General features: G+C 43.3%; 1 protein-coding gene and 1 long non-coding RNA gene across 3 annotated transcripts in view; one reads left to right on the top strand and one right to left on the bottom strand.

Moving 5' to 3' along the window:
- The window catches only part of Ccdc175 (coiled-coil domain containing 175), a 72,024-nt gene that overhangs the window by 5,563 nt on the left and 49,450 nt on the right, over positions 1-17,011 (bottom strand). The window contains exons 14-19 of the mRNA XM_055595335.1: positions 11,504-11,642; positions 9,176-9,255; positions 7,195-7,347; positions 5,160-5,262; positions 2,667-2,710; positions 1,905-2,076 (exon numbers count right to left, since the gene is read on the bottom strand). Of these exons, the coding sequence (XP_055451310.1) occupies positions 1,905-2,076; positions 2,667-2,710; positions 5,160-5,262; positions 7,195-7,347; positions 9,176-9,255; positions 11,504-11,642 (691 nt within the window). The remainder of the gene's footprint in view (positions 1-1,904; positions 2,077-2,666; positions 2,711-5,159; positions 5,263-7,194; positions 7,348-9,175; positions 9,256-11,503; positions 11,643-17,011) is intronic.
- LOC129667675 (uncharacterized) lies at positions 2,018-15,982 on the top strand. Of its 2 annotated transcripts, XR_008718794.1 has the most exons (4): positions 2,018-2,068; positions 4,459-4,560; positions 6,116-6,258; positions 15,900-15,982. It is a non-coding gene; the product is annotated as an uncharacterized LOC129667675 (long non-coding RNA). The 2 variants fall into 2 exon arrangements; XR_008718793.1 differs by lacking the exon at positions 15,900-15,982 and having other exon boundaries at positions 6,116-6,735.

Below are 17,011 nucleotides of genomic sequence, written 5' to 3'. Positions count from 1 at the left end.
TTTCATTCTCAATGCAAATACAGTTTTCATTGTAGATGTTTACCATCGTGTGGTCTAAAAAAAAAAAAAATCAGCCTTTGTTTCCCCTGTCTCAACCTGTGTGACCTTAGGCTTTGCCAAAAGGGCCTCTCGTGTCTAGACAAAAACATGCCAGTGTCGACATGCTCGTTCTAAGTGTTTTCTGTAGAGAGTCCGGTAGTGAATGTTCGAGACTTGGTGGGTCCCATGGCCTGTGTCACAGCTACTTTGTCATTTGTACCATAAAGCACAGGCATATGTAATATATGAACGAACATGGCTATGTTTCTGTAGACTCATATAGGCATGGACATGAAATGCATATGAGGCAATGGTATCCTGAAATGCTATTGTCCTTTTGAGTTTTTCCCGTTGTCCAGACGTATAGAACTCAATGTGACCTCTGGTCCCTTGACAGTTGGATGCTGACCTGTGCTGTAGAACATAGATTTGCTAGATGGTGTAACAACATTTTAAACAGCTAGTAAAATGGCAAGTACCTAAGAATATGGGTAGGAGTTCAAAACTAAAAGTAGCAGGCAATTCCACTACGTTTCCTGCCAATCTAATGATAGCCAAAAAGACTTTTGTCTGTTGTAGTTTTTTCAAGATGGTGTTTCTCTCACTATGTGGCTCTGGCTATCCTGAAACTCACTATGTAGTTCGGGCTGTCCTCGAACTCACAGAGATCTACCTGCTTCCGCCTCCTGAGTGTGGGAATTAAAGGGGTATGCCACTATGGCCTGCTTAGAAAGCAGGATATGGAGGCCAGTAATCTTCAGCTTATTCTACCCCCTATCTTGAATCATAAGGCTCAGTCTATGTATTAGCAATTTATATTTGCCTGTATATTGACAGGGTTACAATATTAAACATAGTCAAAAGCACAGAACTTAAAGGATGACATCACCAAATATAAACAGAATTGTTAATATTTGCTTCCTATGTGGGAGTTGACTTTTGGAGACCATCAGCTGCTTTACTTTATGAACCAAGTGCTGGAAACCATGGTCTTGACACCACATCATTGTAGTGGATATTTGCTACTTTGTGGGTTCCTGTTTCTCTCTTCCACCCTTCTCCACCCTTGTTAGCCCCCTAACACTAGATACTGCAGAGAAAAGGGGGCAAAGTTGTCATTAGACTATTTCCTGCTGATTAGGGGCATTGAGTTCCTTGGGGGAGTGTTTGATCTTCCATCAGAATATCTAATTTCTTCTCATTTCTTTGTGTAGGACTGCTTGACAAACAGCAAGCAACACCATCCAATCACCAACCAGCCAAGAACAGCATTGCCGCCTCTCTATACTAGGGCCCTAGTATAGCATTTTTTTACCCTCTGAGAACTTCACAGAATTCCAAACATCACACATCTGCAGCTGGCAAAACCACGCCCCTGCTAGAGCACAAGGCAAATGATAGCACGAGGCTGCTGTGGAGCAGCCTCTTAAAGGTCCTAGGCAGCAGCAACTCCTGCTTTAAACCACCGAGCCACCTCTCCATCTCCAGAATGCAGGAATTAAATGCCTTCTTAAACAAAGAAAGTTTCTGAGCCATATAATTGCAGCACTCCGGAAGTCCAGACAGGAAGATCTGGAGTTCACCACCACACTAGACTCCACAGTAAGATCCTGTCCCAAAATAAATTGTCTGATTTTTTTTTTTTTTTTAATCATGAAGAAAATTTCGTCCTCTTGAAAATTATCTCATGTGAAAGGAAGAACTGGCAAAGGGTTCTAACGAACTCAACCCAGGGTGAACAGTGTGCTTGGTGGAGTTGCTCAGCATCCGTGAGCACCGCCCTTCCCTTCCTTTGACGGCCCGTCCCCAAGAGGAGCCCCTTTATCTAGGTCACTAGCTGCTGTAAGGTGGCAGGAATCCCTTACCGAGCTTTTTAACAAGATTCAACACCGGGCTCTCCTCCATGAGAAGACGCAGCCTCAAGATGCCTCCCAGGAGCCAGGAACTCATCACTTCGGTCCTCTCGTCCCGGTAGTACAGCCGCTCTCTCACCGTCTTAATCTCCTGTAAAGTCTCTTCTCCACTGCTCGTGAGTTGCTTAAAGGAGTGGCATTTGGGGTGTGTGAATATAAGAGACAACACAGGGGGTGACATTTCCGATTCTATTATTTCCAAAACAATGTAATGTATGAAAAGTTGCTGCTAGCCACACAAAGTAACTTCCAGGCCTATGCAGAGGCAGAATTGGCTCACTCCTACCTAGAGCGAGGAGGGGAAGGGGCACTGAGCAGTTAGTAAGAGACAGAGCTAGTCTAGTGCTCTCAGGACAGAGGTGCTGAAGATTGGATGTGCTGTATGCGAGCTTGCAAAGACAAACAAGGAAAGAGAAGAGAGAGACAGGACAGGAGGGAAGGCACTGCCCGTGTTGACTGAGTGGAAGTAAGGAAAATAGTTTCTGAAAGGATTAAGATTTCATAGTGACATTTGGCACAATGCATGTCATTCTTCTGCAGTCTCCCAATTCTGTCCCTATGTGCACGAGTACATACCAGTTACCTGTACATGAGAACATACACACACACACACACACACACACACACACACACACACATGCACATACGCTTTTAATGGTTGGTGAACTCTTTTGGAAACATGATATCCAAAACAATCCAGGAAAATCCCCTCACCTTAGTCATGGTCTGAAATTGTGCCACCAAATCTGAATAATGTTCTGAAATATTAAAAATCAATGGTTACTAAAACAGCATTAGTATTTTAATAATTAAAAGTTTAAAAATTATTTTAAACTTCCAGAATGAAAAAGAGAGAATGAAAGAGAGAGAGAGAGAGAGAGAGAGAGAGAGAAATTCCATTTTTGTCTTGATCTCATGGCAAAAAGTTGATATGAAGCCCCGAGCCAAACCTTAGACCGAAAGAGAACTAAATCCCAGAATATATGGACACTTTAGCTCAATGATAAGAAGACTAAAGAAGCAAGGTAATGAGTGAAAAACTTCAGTGGACAGGTAGCAGATCGCAATAGCCCCAAATGGCTCCACACTGCACCTACATGGCCAGGACTCTTGCATCTTGGGGCTGACACCCTCTCCTGCGTTAAAAGAGTTAGTTACTCTAACCTGAGCGTCATGTGGGATTAATACCCTGACTTCCAAGGTTAGGTCGTGCCAATACCACAAGCTTCCACTCTGTTCTCCTAGGATGCTTTTCTTGGAGCCCAGCAGTTCCGTGCAGACCCCATGAGGCAATGTCCCTGAGGCATGTGTGAGAGTCACAGCAAGTTTGGACACAGGAACAGGCCAGTCTTTGGAGGGTCCCAGCTCCCACACAGAACACGCAGGTTGACCCCAGCTCTGATCACATCACCAGTTCATGAGTAAATTCCTTGTCTAAGCTGCTAACTTTGTGATGGTTGTTGAGGTTTTTTTTTTTTTTAAGAGATTTGTTTTTATTATTTTTATTGATGTGTATGTGTGTATGTATGTATGAGTGAAAGCCACTTGTGAGTTCAGCATCCCAGGGAGGCAAGGAGGTGGCATCAGCTCTTGTGAGGCTGGAGTTATAGGCAGCTGTGAACTGCCTGGCATAGGTGCCAGAAATGGACTCTGGGTCTCTGAAAGAGCTGCAGGTGCTCTTAACCACTGATCCATCTCTGCAGCCCTGCTTTATGATATTTATTATGCCAAGACAGTTTGTTGATTCAGGACGGTTCAAAAAGATGGTTATCAGATAGCTGAGAACCACAAGAACTGATGGCCATTGAAGATGAAAATGTCAATATTATACCATTCTATGATTATGCAAATGGCTAAATGTTAATGCTTCTAATGTCCTCACAGATTTAAGTGTTGGTGAGAAATCTGAAAAACAATGTCAAACTAGCAGTTTCTTGTTTTCAATTTCCTTTTATAAAAGACTTTTTAATAATGTATTTATTTTTTAATTTTATGTATGTGAATACTTTATCTGCATGTACACCTGCACACCAGAAGAGGGCATCACATTATAGTTGGTTATGAGCCACCATGTAGTTGCTGGGAATTGAACTCAGGACTTTTGGAAGAGCAGTCAGTACTCTTAACCTCTGAGCCATCTCTCCAGGCCCCCTAGCAGTTTCTTAAAAGGTACTAAGACAATAACCATGTAACCCAGCCGTTCCGCTTTCAAGTATTACATAAGGGGGAACAAAAATCAGAAAAATGCTTCCAAACGAATATCCCTAGTTGCTTCCCTTGTAATAAATAAAGAACGAGGCAAATGTCTCTCAGCCAGTGAGTAGATGAAGTACGGATAGCTCATACTGCTGTACCTCACCCAAGGTGTGGTTCAGGAAAGAACAGAGGTGAATCTTTTGTTTTCTGTTGTTGTTTTGAGACAGATGAAAACTCTAGTCCAGGCTGACATGGAACTTACTATGTAGCCCAGGCTGGTCCTTAACTCACATCAATCCTTCTGTTTCAGCTGTTTAAGGATTGGGATTACAGGCATGGGCCCCGACATGTGGCCTCGTGAATGAACCTTAAAGATCCAGTCTGCGGGGTCAAAGAAGCCAGGAATGGAAGGGTGCGTCCAGCATAATTTCCTTCTGTCTAGTCATTAGTGTTAGCGGGCGGGTGGTGGGTGGTTTCCGGAGCCTGGGGGTGGAGTGGATGCTTAGCAAGGACCGGACAGATGGTAATCACTTTTGTAATCAAAATAAATACCTGACAGAAAGAGCGTAAGGAAGGAGGCAGGTTAAGTCTACAGTTTCGTAGGGTCCTGGCTCACTGTGGCACCGTGGAGCTGCTGTCTCTGGTGTTGGGACCGCGTGGACAACGCAGGCTGGAATCGGGGATGCTTCTAAGCCTTAAAGCCCTGTCCCTAAGGATCTACTTCCGTTAGAGAGTCCCCTCCACTTCCCCCCACCCCAGGAGGTCCACAACCTTCCTAACAAGGTCACAAACTCAAGCCGGGAGCCCGTGAAGGACTTTTCAGACGTAAACTGCACAAGATGTACAATTGGGAACATGTTGTGCACTTTGCTCCGGGGGCAGTGGCTGCTAGGGTTTGTGTATCCTGCAGAATCCACTGACCTTAAAATAGATACATTTTGTTCTATGCAAATTTATAAGACTGATTCGATCAAGAACGGAACTGTGTGGAGAGTGGGAGGCATTACTTACTGTGCTGAGCTGTCAGTTGCCAAGCCAGGTCCCCTGAATCCTTCACTGTTATTATTTGCTTATCTTTGAACTGTTGGACTTTTTTCTTCAGGTAGGCGATAAACTGAAAATGAAAGGCCTGCTCTCAGCATCTGCTCTCTGTACGCTGAGTTAGCGAAATGTCTATGCAGTCATTCACCAAGGGAGGCGACAGAGGGTCCTGCTCTCTTACCATTTCAGCAGCCAAATAAATAAACACGGTGTTCTGAGTATGACTCGGCACAGTAAGAAGTGAAAAGACCTCTGCACGAATGCGTCATATCCACAAGGGAAAAAAAAATGGCCCTCGTGCAGAAACATAGGAGTAGAAATTTTCATCTTCTGGTTAAACATTAGATACTGTCTCCGTAGGAGGAGAGGCGAGTGGGACAGTTCAATAGGTGGTAAAATCCCTCCCAGGTTTGTGTCAAAGGCTGGCAGCATAGTGTTGTGATGTGTGTATGAGGGTTACTGAGGCAGGTGGAGACCAGAGCTTCTGAAAACATCAGTCCTTAGGTTGTTTTAGCTCTTCCAAACAAAGCATGTGGGATTGGTGCAGTATAACAGACAGAAATAAGTCACGCGGTGAGGCGGGTGCCGTTGGATGAGGCAATGGCCAGGCTACTTCCCTTATTAAGCTCCTTCTGAAGGATTTTTTTCCTCCTCTACTCTAGGTGTTAACAATTCTTGGAAAAAAAAAAAAAACAAAGCTAGAATATTTTCTCATCTTAAAGGTACATAATATATTACCTGACTTTTGAAGTATTTTTGAGCATTGAAGGGAACCAAGTCCTACAATTCTTGGGACATTGATGCAGACCCTAATGTCAAGGTTTTGTTATTATTAATTATTATTATTATTATTATTATTATTATTATTTTAGTTTAGTTTTAGTGGGAAAAGCCATTAAAAAAACCCACTTTCTTTAATCTTTCAGATTACAAAGAAGCAAGATCAACCCCTTGAGACACTAAGGACAGTGTATCCAATGAGTGACAGATGCAAATTTGGGCTTGATCTTGGTCAAACTAACCCAAGAGGAAGCCTGTGCTTTCGTTCCTTCCTGTGACACCGACACGGGTGAGGATGGGAGGGCCAGGGCCCTGACACATTGCCCGAGTGAGGGGCGTTCGGCGCGATGACTCTGGGAGCCTGGCCCTGCACGACGGCAGATGGCGCGCAATCTGTGGCGCACCAGCCTGCATCCACTTTAAAGATGGAGGCCATTGTCTTACAAGTTCATGTCTGTTTGCTGCAAAGTCCGGCTGACCGTGCTTTAACCTGTTTCTGGAATCTGTCATGCTCCCTGCCTTGTGGAGTTTGACTCACACCTTGGATGTACCCTGATAAAATAAGATGTTTTGACAAATAATTTTGAAATCTTCAGCCAAGTTCCTATGTAACCAGATTTCCTCTGGAAATCCCCTTGCAAACACTATGTATGACTTCTCTTCCCCCATGCTAGATGCTATTTTCTCAGACTCTGATTTAAGGAGAGATAGAAAACAAAACAAAAAAAAAAATTTTTTTTTCTGACAGAAAATAAATCCTGTATAATTTGACCAAAGAATCTGGATAACGGTCTTTACTTTGGTTCAGTGGAATTAAACTCTAATGACTCTGCAGCTCCAGTTATGCTATGCCCAAAAGAAATGTGCCTGTCTATCAAAACAATTATACTTGGATAGGCTTAGAAGCAGGGTTGGTGAGAGTCAAAATAAGGTCTCCCAAACCCCACTAATAGCCCTGTCTAAATAAATACTGTGTTCATATAGTGGAATACTACACAGAATGCAGAATAGTGAACACTCAGTGAGGAGGACTCTCAGAGCCACAAGGTTGAGCAAAATCATGTCTATGACATCCTTCTTCACAGGTAACGTTCGAATCTGGGCAAACCTGGTGTCTGCTGACAGAAGTTGGTAGCACTCTTGCGGGGAGAGGGTTTGGTTACTGCCTGCTAGTCCAGGCAATCAACCAAGACCGTAAGGAAAAGTGAGGCGCTCTTGAACTTACCTCTTTTAATTTTTTATTCTCCAGCATGAGAAGGATTTCCTTTTGGTCGTGGACATATATTTCATTTTCTAAGTTCCTGAAAACTTCAAAATGTTCTTTGGTTTTTTGACTTTCAATATCTCGTAAATATTTTAATTCTTGCTTCAACTTCTCCTGCCCAAACATAAAAGCCACAGTTAGCTCCTAGGGTTCAAAGGGCAGGATACCAGCACTAGGCTGACCAGGTCACAGCCACAACCCAGTTCTTCATTCATTCTTGAGCCACCTTAGCTGACCATGAAAACGTTCTTTCAGAAAATCCTAAGAGCTGCTTACTGAAAACGTATTCATAGACTCTGGTATGGTCATGTGTGGACCTTACGTAAAGCATCCTAGACATTAACAAAAACCTCACAAAGTAGAGTATGCTTTGATACTTGAATAATTGCCTCGCCAAGTGGGGAGAAGGTGGAGGAATTCACTGAGATTTTAAAAGAAAAGTTAATGTTACTGGAAGGAGAAAATATTTACTCAATGAGTACTTATTTACTTGTTTATTTATCGATTGTTTTTTTTGTTTGCACTTGTGACTGGGTGATGAGTATCTCAGACTGGCCTTAGAACTCACCATGCAGCTGAGGATGACCCTGGACCCTTCCTATCCCTGTCTCTGCCCAAGTGCTAGCTGAGGACCACCAAGATCAGTCTATACAGCATTGAGGACAGAAATTTTGGGCAAGGCCTCTTCCAACCCACTATATCACCAACCCTGATTCTTTTTAAAAAATCACTTATTGACTACTTTTTATTACTGAATTCCCTATGCAGTTCTTAATTATTGTATCATCATAAACTCTGTGGTCTTTATCCAAAATATAGACCTCACCATGAGCATCTTATTAAGAAAAGGAATGTGTCTGTGCACACAAGCACGCACACACGTGTTACACTTCCTTGTAAGGTTCTTGTTCATATTTTTTCATATCCACAGCATATAAAAAATCATGTTTGATACCCAGATACGTCAAAGTATAATTTCATATCCAATTAACCAACTCCATATAAAAAGTTTATGATGAAGCTGTAGATTGTGTATTTTAAAAGATAGTAAACATTTCTTTACTTGCTCTTGTTTTGTTCTAGCTCACAGAATCTCTGCCTACTTATTCTTTCAGAGCACAGTCCAATCCCATCCTATGAATGAGAGCACGTAGTTCTCTGCATTGGTCAGTGATTTTTTTTTTCTACCATTATATTTGAGTTGGTTCCAAAGGACCCCACGGTCTGAATTTTGTTCTTGGATCTGATGGGGCTGAGAGCTTTAATACCTAGAAGGTTTAAAGCTCACTTCTGGTGATTGTCTGAAGGCATTTCAGAGATGATTAGATCACCCAGATGCTCACTGAGCAAACCTAGTTCATGGGTGGATTCTAGGTTTGCACAGAGCGTTTGGAGACTGTGGGTCTGTGGTGGGGGAGGCCTGGTTGGAGGAAATGGTTCACTGGGGGTGTGCTTTTGACTGGCATAGCCCGATCAGTCCCTTCTTCCCATTACTCTTCTTTGCCTCCTGGTGGAGGAGAGGGGAAATGCTTCCCTCAGCCATGGCCTTCCTCCACTTTGAAAGCTCAGAGACAAGAGAGGCCAGCTAATCACGGACAGGCATATATCACAATAGTGGAAAACCGACCCCTCCATCCCTTCACGTGTATATTGACTACAATTTTAAACACTAAAGTCGGTAGAAGAACTTTAATTACAGTTGATTTAATAAAAACTGGATAAATAGTATTATTTGCATAGACCAGTATTTCAATTTAAAGGAGGAGGAGTGATCTCGCTCGGGCAGGAGATTCATGACTACACAGTAAAACCCTGTCTAAGAAAACCAAGGCCCTTGGACATAGTTCCAGTGGTACAGCACTTGCCTAGCATATACGAGGTCTGGAATTTAATCCCCGACACTGCAAATAGGACAAAACAGAAAACCACAGTGATTCTTTACCTTGTTGGCCATACTTTTCAAGATGTCCTTTTTAAAGCGGGAAATGTAGGTGTTGATTAAATATTCTTCTTGCTTCTTTGCTGTTTAAGAGACCGAGAGAGAAAAATGACTGTTCACAAAGTTATTTAGTTAAAAAAAAAATTCATCAACCGTAAGGCACACATAGTTTTAACAGTCACACCGTGATAAACTATTACCACAATAAAAGGCAGCTAGTTGCTCTCCAGTGTATCTATCGCTGTGTCTGGTTCCTCAGGATCAACCACTCTGTCTGTTGTTTCTTTTAGGTTTGTCTTATTTATGTGTATGTGTGTGGGACAGAGAGTGTGCACATGTGTGCACGCAAAGGTATGTGATGGTCAGAGATGGCATCAGAGCTGAGTTTCTGGTCTTTGAAGCATGCCTGGCTTATTCCATAGGGACTGTGAATCTGAACTCTGGCCCTCGGGACCATGCACCAAATGTTCTTAACCAACCACCAAGCCATTTCTTCAGCCCCCTCAACCACTAGATATTTTTACAATGTATTCACCTTATATCCAGTTTGTAGTCCCCTCCATCATCTCCTCCTGGTACCACCCTCCCTCCCCCTGCAACCATTTTTTTAAGAAGTGTCCCTTTGGTTGTATCTTCCACTTAGCTCAGTTTTCTTAAATTATATGTTAATAAATCTGTGGTTATTTTCAGACGTTTTCTATTCACTTAACATAACACAGGAAGATTTAACATTTTTACTCCTGTTGACACATTCTCCACTTCTTTCCATAGATAGGTTTCTTCCCTTTAACCTCCTATAAAGTTATGGGGTTCACTTCAACAAATTTTCACTATTTAGACCATCACAGTGTTTCCTTCACTCTCTTCTTTGTACTGAGAGGACAGGTGGAAAGATGGAGAAGAATGAAGGGCCTATGAACAAGCATCAAGTGAAATTCTACCTGAGTTGATCAGATGAAAATCAGACAAGAGACAGAAAGCCAACTCAGAAATGGCAGACTGTTGTAGGATATTTGATCTCATTGTGAACCCCAAAATTGTGAACTGTAGAACCCTGTCTCTTGTTTGGTTTGGTTGCGCTCTGTCATGCACCTTTAATCCAAGAACTTTCTGTTTAAAGAGTGTAATAAAGTTAACCCTATGTCAAGAGGTGAAGCAAGAAATCAGGAGGGACTTTGAGCTGAGGGGTCTTTAAGACAGCATGGAGAAATAGAAGGGGCTTTAGCTCTTTGGCTTTAGCTTAGGCTTTAGCTCTCTAGCAGTCTGGCTTTTTTGGACTTTTTGAGGGGCTTTGAGTTAGCAAGCCTTTGGCCTTGGGGTTTTTTGTTTGTTTGTTTGTTTGTTTGTTTTGCCTTTTCCTTCTGGGCTGCCCACTGAGCTAGTGAGCCTTTTGCTTTTTTCCATCCAGACCTGAGAAGGAAGGTCAGATGGGTGCTTTCTCTGCCTCTCTGAGCTAGCAAGTTTTCACCCAGGCATCTGGCTCCTGAGACTTTACTGATAAAATAGAACAGTTGGGATTTTCATTTTTTTTTTTTAAAAAACAACAGCAGACAGACTGACTGTCCAGGCTCTTACTATTATATTTATATATTCTTGAAATTTTACCTTCTTGGAAATGATCACTATTTTTAAATATTTCTTTGCTTTCCAGTTTGTCTTACTGACACTGGCTGTATGAATCTGAATGTTTATAGTTATCTGCTCACTCCACCACTCCCCGAGAAGACTGTGCTTTTATTGATCTCATTCTGTTCTTTTCCGTTACCCTGGGTCCTGGCTTCTGAGTCCCACAGTCCTTTTACCATCTAGAAGACGTGGAAGTGGTGACTGCTCAAAGACTTGCACAGAGGTCCTGGATAAGGGCCCTCCACTTCCTGAATGAAGGCAGGAGCCAAACGTTGTGGAGCTCAGGTGCAGGGTTAGGTGATCATATCTAATTTTTGTGGAGGAAAATGGTTATATGCACATGCGTTTTGCTGCGTAATACAAAAGATACAGACATGGTCCACATCTTCCGAAAGCTGCCATCTATGCTAAGTCTTTTTCATCTCTGCCTTAGAGATAGGTCAGTGGTGGGGGCAATCTACTTGTTGGAAGGAGGAAGGAGAAGGGGAGGGAAGAAGGGAGGGGAGAGGGGGAGAGACTGAGTGGGAGAAAGAGTTTAGTGTGGAAAAGAGGAATATAGTAGATGAAAGAAACTAGGAAGTAGAGTTAATGGAGACAGGCAAGGTAGAATTACTTCTCCTTGGGTGTGTGATGGATTCTCAGTCGCTTTGTGTCGGGGGCAGGGCACAGAAGATGGGAGTTAGTTCCCACAGACTTCATACATACCTGTGAGATTACTGTGGATGGCCTTCAGTTCCCTGTTCTTTTCTATGTATTCATTTTCTGCTGTCTCAAGCTGTGGAATACTCTCAACCAGCTGCTCTTCCCTTTCTTTGGCAATCTGTGCTTCCCTAGTGATGAGATCCTTTGAAGAAAGCAAAGTGATTTGGACCTGTTGCACAGCTTAGAGTAAAAGGGACATTCTCCAAAGGGGAGAGCTCTGTCCCCAGCAGGGGGCTGAGGACAGAGGTACCTGACACACTCTCTGTGTTTAATAAACATCTGATGCCTTATCCACTCACCCTGGGAACCTGTCATTCAATCTACAAAGATGCTGTCAGTTCTAAAACTCTGCTGCTGCATTTCTGTTCCTACCACTTATGCAACCAAAGCATGCTTGAGAAAAATCACCATTGGCTCATTCACGCACTATGAAGAAGGGCAGTGAAATTTCTTCCAGGAAATGTAGACAATGTTGAAACGAATGGATATAATACAGTAAATGGGGAAAGGCACACTGAGGAAAGCATGAAGGTGTGCTTACTTAATTGTTCCGGTTGGATCTGGTCAATGTGACTCAGGCTGGGTTCACTTGGGAAGAGAGATGCTCAACGAAAAACAGGGCCCCACATGATTGGCCTGTGGGGCACTTTTCTTGATTAATGATTGATGTGGGAGGATTCTGCCTACTGTGGGTGGGAGGTGTCACTTCTGGACAAGTGGCTTTTATGAGAAAGCAGGATGAACAAGCCAATAAGCAGCGTCTCTACAGCCTCTGCTTCAGTTCCTGCATCCAGATCCCTTCACTGAGTTCCTGCCTTGGTTTCCCTCGGTGGACCTCTGAGCCAAACTAACCTTTTCCTGTCCTGTTAGACCAGATTGTTTATGGTCAGTGTTTTATCAAAGCAATAGAAACCTAACTAAAACATTCATCAAACTCAGGTTTTATTTAGTTCCAAATGGAACAATCATTTCTCATAAGAAATGAGAGTAGATTTATAAATGGTGACTGGAGCAGGGACAGCTGATATTTACTACAGATTCCCTCTCCCTTCAGGGACAGGAATTCTGGGTTGTAGCTGGCCCTCAGCTTCCATCTGGAGGTGGGCTTCCCTTGCATGTCTGTAACTGGAAGTTGCGGGTGCTACTTCTAGACGTATACTCTGGTTTCCCATTGATCCTTCCCACAGCATACAGTTAGAGCATCCTTATTATAAACAGTGTTGCAGGATAATGCCCTGGATAGCCCATGTTTTCAGGCTGGTGGGGCAAGAAACCCAGACGCCTACCTAACATCAATTTTAAATAGAGAGGAGAGAGGATGATTAACTCTTTAGAGAGGATGATTAACTCTTTAGTATACATCTTGCTTCTCAGTCTCTCAGGTACAGCATCTAGCTCACAGCTTATATGCTAACACCCAAATTACCATTAGAATGTTTTTGAAAAGAAAAGCCAGAAAGATAAATATGTGTTATATTTTTAACTACAATGTAAAGATATCATCATGAGGAAGCAGAAATGAATATCTCCAGGCCTTAGCATTGAGCAGGTTATTGTCTACATTGCCTTTTCTGAAGAAAAAAAAAAAAAAAGGGTACATGAGAGTTACACGTACATACTTGAGTACATTCATTCATCTCCATTGTCTGTACAGGGCCTGGGACGTCAGTGCCATCTTGACAAGAAACCACAGCTTGTTTTGCGTTTGTAATGGCTGTGGGTCCCAGCTACAGCACAGATCAGGGAAGTTGTTGCTTGTCTGTGGGATGAGGGTGTTGGCATGGGACAGACTGAATCATCTTTAGATCCTTCTTTTTTCTTTTTTTTTTCCAGCATCTCCGATTCCTGAGTCATGTGCTTATTCAATACAGCAATAGTGAGCTCTAACTTCTCCTAAAATGGGAGCGTTGGAAGGCAGAAGACTGTCCATGCTTGTGGCTTTCGGCTTGTCCTCAGAGCCCTGGTTGGTCTGGCTTTCAGCTGTTTAATTGTCCATGTACGTTACTCAAGGGCTTGCTCTCCTAACTGCTGGGTCTAGCTGTCAGGCTGAGAGCCGCCATAGACTGTGGCGAGTCCCCATAGCTTCAGAAGATCAAGTTCTGTGTTTCTCATAAGATTCTACCGAGTTTGTGGGACCCGAAGATTCACAGTGATGTACAAAGCTTACGGAATATTCTGATAGGCGAATTATAGCAGAGCTCCAGACATCCAAGAAAAGCCAGGTCCTGTGCTGCCTGGGAGATAGCACTTCCCAATGTTTAAAGCTGTATTTTATGATCCAGACGAATACTTAAGTCTGTTTGCCTTTGGACATACGCATCAGAGATCTACATGACAACAGGATTTCTCACTGTTAAGCTTTAGGATTCTGACTTTGAGTCCTGTGAGTGAGTTTGGGATCTGGTTGCTGTAGGGAGCAATGGTCCCACCAAGGGTGCTTTACAGTTCCAGCTATCAGACGGTTTCCCTTCTACTTGAGGATCTTTGCGGCATGAACAAAGACAGAAACAGATTCGAAATGTGTCTAGGGTTACTGATAGTGATTATCAAGGGGAAAGTGACATTATTTTTCATAAATTGGTGCCCAGGCTGCCATTGGTCCTTGCTTTTCATGTGCATAGACCCAGATTTGACGAGGACCACAGGCTGGCAATCCGAGTGCAAGCAGGAGAACTGTTTACAACAGTCTTGCAGCTCACTATTTATTTATTTATTCATTCATTCATTCATTCATTCATTCATTCATTCATTCATTCATCAACACACCAATCTTCTCTATCCATAAAAACGTTCTATTTCTGCTTGGTTTAATGCACCTCCTTCCGCTGGATGACGTTAGTACAGTATTGAATATAGCATCTTTTCCCGTTGTCTTCCTGATGCTGTGAGGATTGTTCCCTTTCTTCCTTTTAAGCATGGTGCTAAAGTCTTGGTGTAGTAAAGAAGTTTCTGACAGAGTGTGTGTAGCTCAGTGGCACAGTTTTTGTTCAGCGTATTGGAAACCCCGGCTTTAATCCCTAGCATGGACACACTGGTGTGTAGACCTCTTCTTAATACGGTCAGGTATTTATCTGATCTATGTGACCCTTGTTTTTTCACTTGGGTTGTTGCTGAACTTCCTGAGAATTTCCTGCATCTACATTTGTTTTTACTGAATTCTGTCCGATGGAGCAATCCACGTGCTGTTACTTAAGTAAAAGCCAGATTGTTTTAGAGCCTGGTGGTTTCTAAGCCCGGGAGAACAATGGAAAACATGACTTGGTCCGTAAGTGTGTGGCAGATTTGGGGATCACCACCCAGAGGAGTAGGCTACCATGTTAGGAGAAGGGTGGTCAGCTGAACCTCAAATGGTTCCTCCCTCCAGGGATTCCAGCAGATGTCTAGCTGATATTCTGATTTTCCAGAGACCAACTCTCAGTCAATGGCTGCACTAGGGGACGGCTCAAGAGTCGTCCAAGAGAACTCTTCTGTTGGCTAATCCATTCAGAATTCTCCCCAAACCCAGACTTTGCCGAGTTATTTAATGGCTAACCGGCTTCTGCCACCCAGCTCTTTTCACAGAAATTTCTCTAAGAAACCTATGCAACCCTGCTTCACTCTCAGCCGCTGCCTTCTGGAGATGACTCTACCACATCTAGAATGCTGGGTCATTTATTCAGCAGCACCCACCAACTTAATTCTTCCGATAGGACCATCCTGCCACGGCACTTCCGGGCCTACCTGTCTTCTGCTTGGAGACAATTACTGACATGGCGTCCATCCTTGGCCCCGTTAGAGCTGGACCATTCTCTAAATTATTTACAGCAGCACTGAGATGTTACCACGCTTTCACCGTGTCCCATGCTCCTGCTTGATTTTTCTCTGCAGCGTTTGTCACACCCAGCATACCGAACATTCTTCTCACCTTGTTTATGTATTGTCTCTCCTCTCTGGAGTCCTGAGAAAATACTTATTGCAGTGGCGGGGCACACCTGTAATGCCAGCACTCGGGGTGCAGAGGCAGGTGCATATCTGAGCTCGAGGCCAGCCTGGTCTACAGAGTGAGTTCCAGAGCAGCCAAGGCTACACAGAGAAACCGTGTGTCAACCAAACCAAACCAAACCAAACCAAACCAAACCAAACCAAACAAAACAAAACAAAACAAATCTTACTTGATTATTTTTAATTATGCACAAGAGTGTGTCTCTGCATAATTATGAGTACCTAGTGCTGTTTGTCCATGGAAACCCAGAGATGTTGAATGCCCTGAAGCTGCGGTACAGTCAGCCATGAGCCACCTGAGGTGAGTGTTGGGAGATGAACTCCAGTCCTTCGCCGCCGCAGAAACGAGCAGTACCTCCTCTTAACCACTGAGCCATTGCTCCAGGCCCCTCTCTCAGGTATTTGATGTGTTTTTCAGCATCCAGAAGAATGCCGAGACTCTTGGGGATGCTACAATGAATGGAAGGACGCCACTTGGGGAGGCCTCATTCCAATGAGGGGGCTGTCTACCCTGCCTCTTCTCTGTCTGTTCTCTGTTTGCTTGCTTTTTTCAGATGTGCTTTCTCTGGCTCCTCTGTTTCCTGATCTCTGCCCATTTCTATCTCAGGCGCCCTGTTTCGTGGCCACTGCTCCCTGACATCTCTCCTCCGAGCCCTTGTGTTTCCATATTGAGGATCTGTCTTTGCCCCTGTATCAAATTACTTTTTAAACTCACAAAGAAAGGTTTGATCACATTTTAAAAAATTTCATTTGTTTCTCCCTCCCCTCTTTGTTTTTTTCTCTTGACATTTTTGGTTTGGAAAGCATATCTGCTTTACTTTTAGTATTCATATTAGAAAGAACTGGCTGTTTTTGAGTGGGCAATATAAAAAGATTTCTACATGGTGGGATGGGGTTGAGGAGAGAGTGAGTTCAGATCACAGTAAAATTTTATTCTGAGGCCTCTCTCTTTCTTCCTTCTTCCTCGATACTGTGAGAGACTTGTTTCCTTCAAAAAAAGCTGGCATAGCTGAGGCTTCTCTTTGCAGTTCATCAGTTTCAGGGAGGCATTTGGGTGGAGCTTCAGCTTGACGGGGGCTGTGGTTGCCTTGAATAGTAATCGCTGTAATTGCCCCTGAGTGACCCCTAGTCCTTTTTCCACAAATAGTTACCAAGTGTTAGGATTCGCATAGGACTTGTCACCCACAGGGTTAGGTCCTCCGTGGGCAGTGCTGTTTGGCGAGCTGGGGTGGGTATAAACAAGGAGGTGGGGGTCTATGTGGAGGGAGTAGATGACTGAGTCCTTCACTGTATCTTGCCCCTTCCTGTTACTCTCTTTTTACATTCTGGCCATGAGGAAGTGTGCTTTGTTCTACACAGGCTCTTGTTGCCATGATGTTCTGTTTCATCACAAACTTATAGCAGTGGAGCAAATTGTGGACTTGAACCTCTGAAACCATGATTTTTTTTAATATTTTTTTTTCTTTTAAGTCCTTCTGTGTATTCTTCACAGCAATGGGAAGATAATTAACACAGCTCCAGTGGTCTGAA

This window comes from Psammomys obesus, unplaced genomic scaffold (assembly GCF_907164565.1).
Source record: "Psammomys obesus unplaced genomic scaffold, mPsaObe1.curated_primary_1811, whole genome shotgun sequence".
In the NCBI taxonomy this organism is placed as follows: domain Eukaryota; kingdom Metazoa; phylum Chordata; class Mammalia; order Rodentia; family Muridae; genus Psammomys; species Psammomys obesus.
The sequence above is the reverse complement of the archived record's forward strand: the minus strand, read 5'-3'. Positions and strand labels throughout refer to the sequence as shown.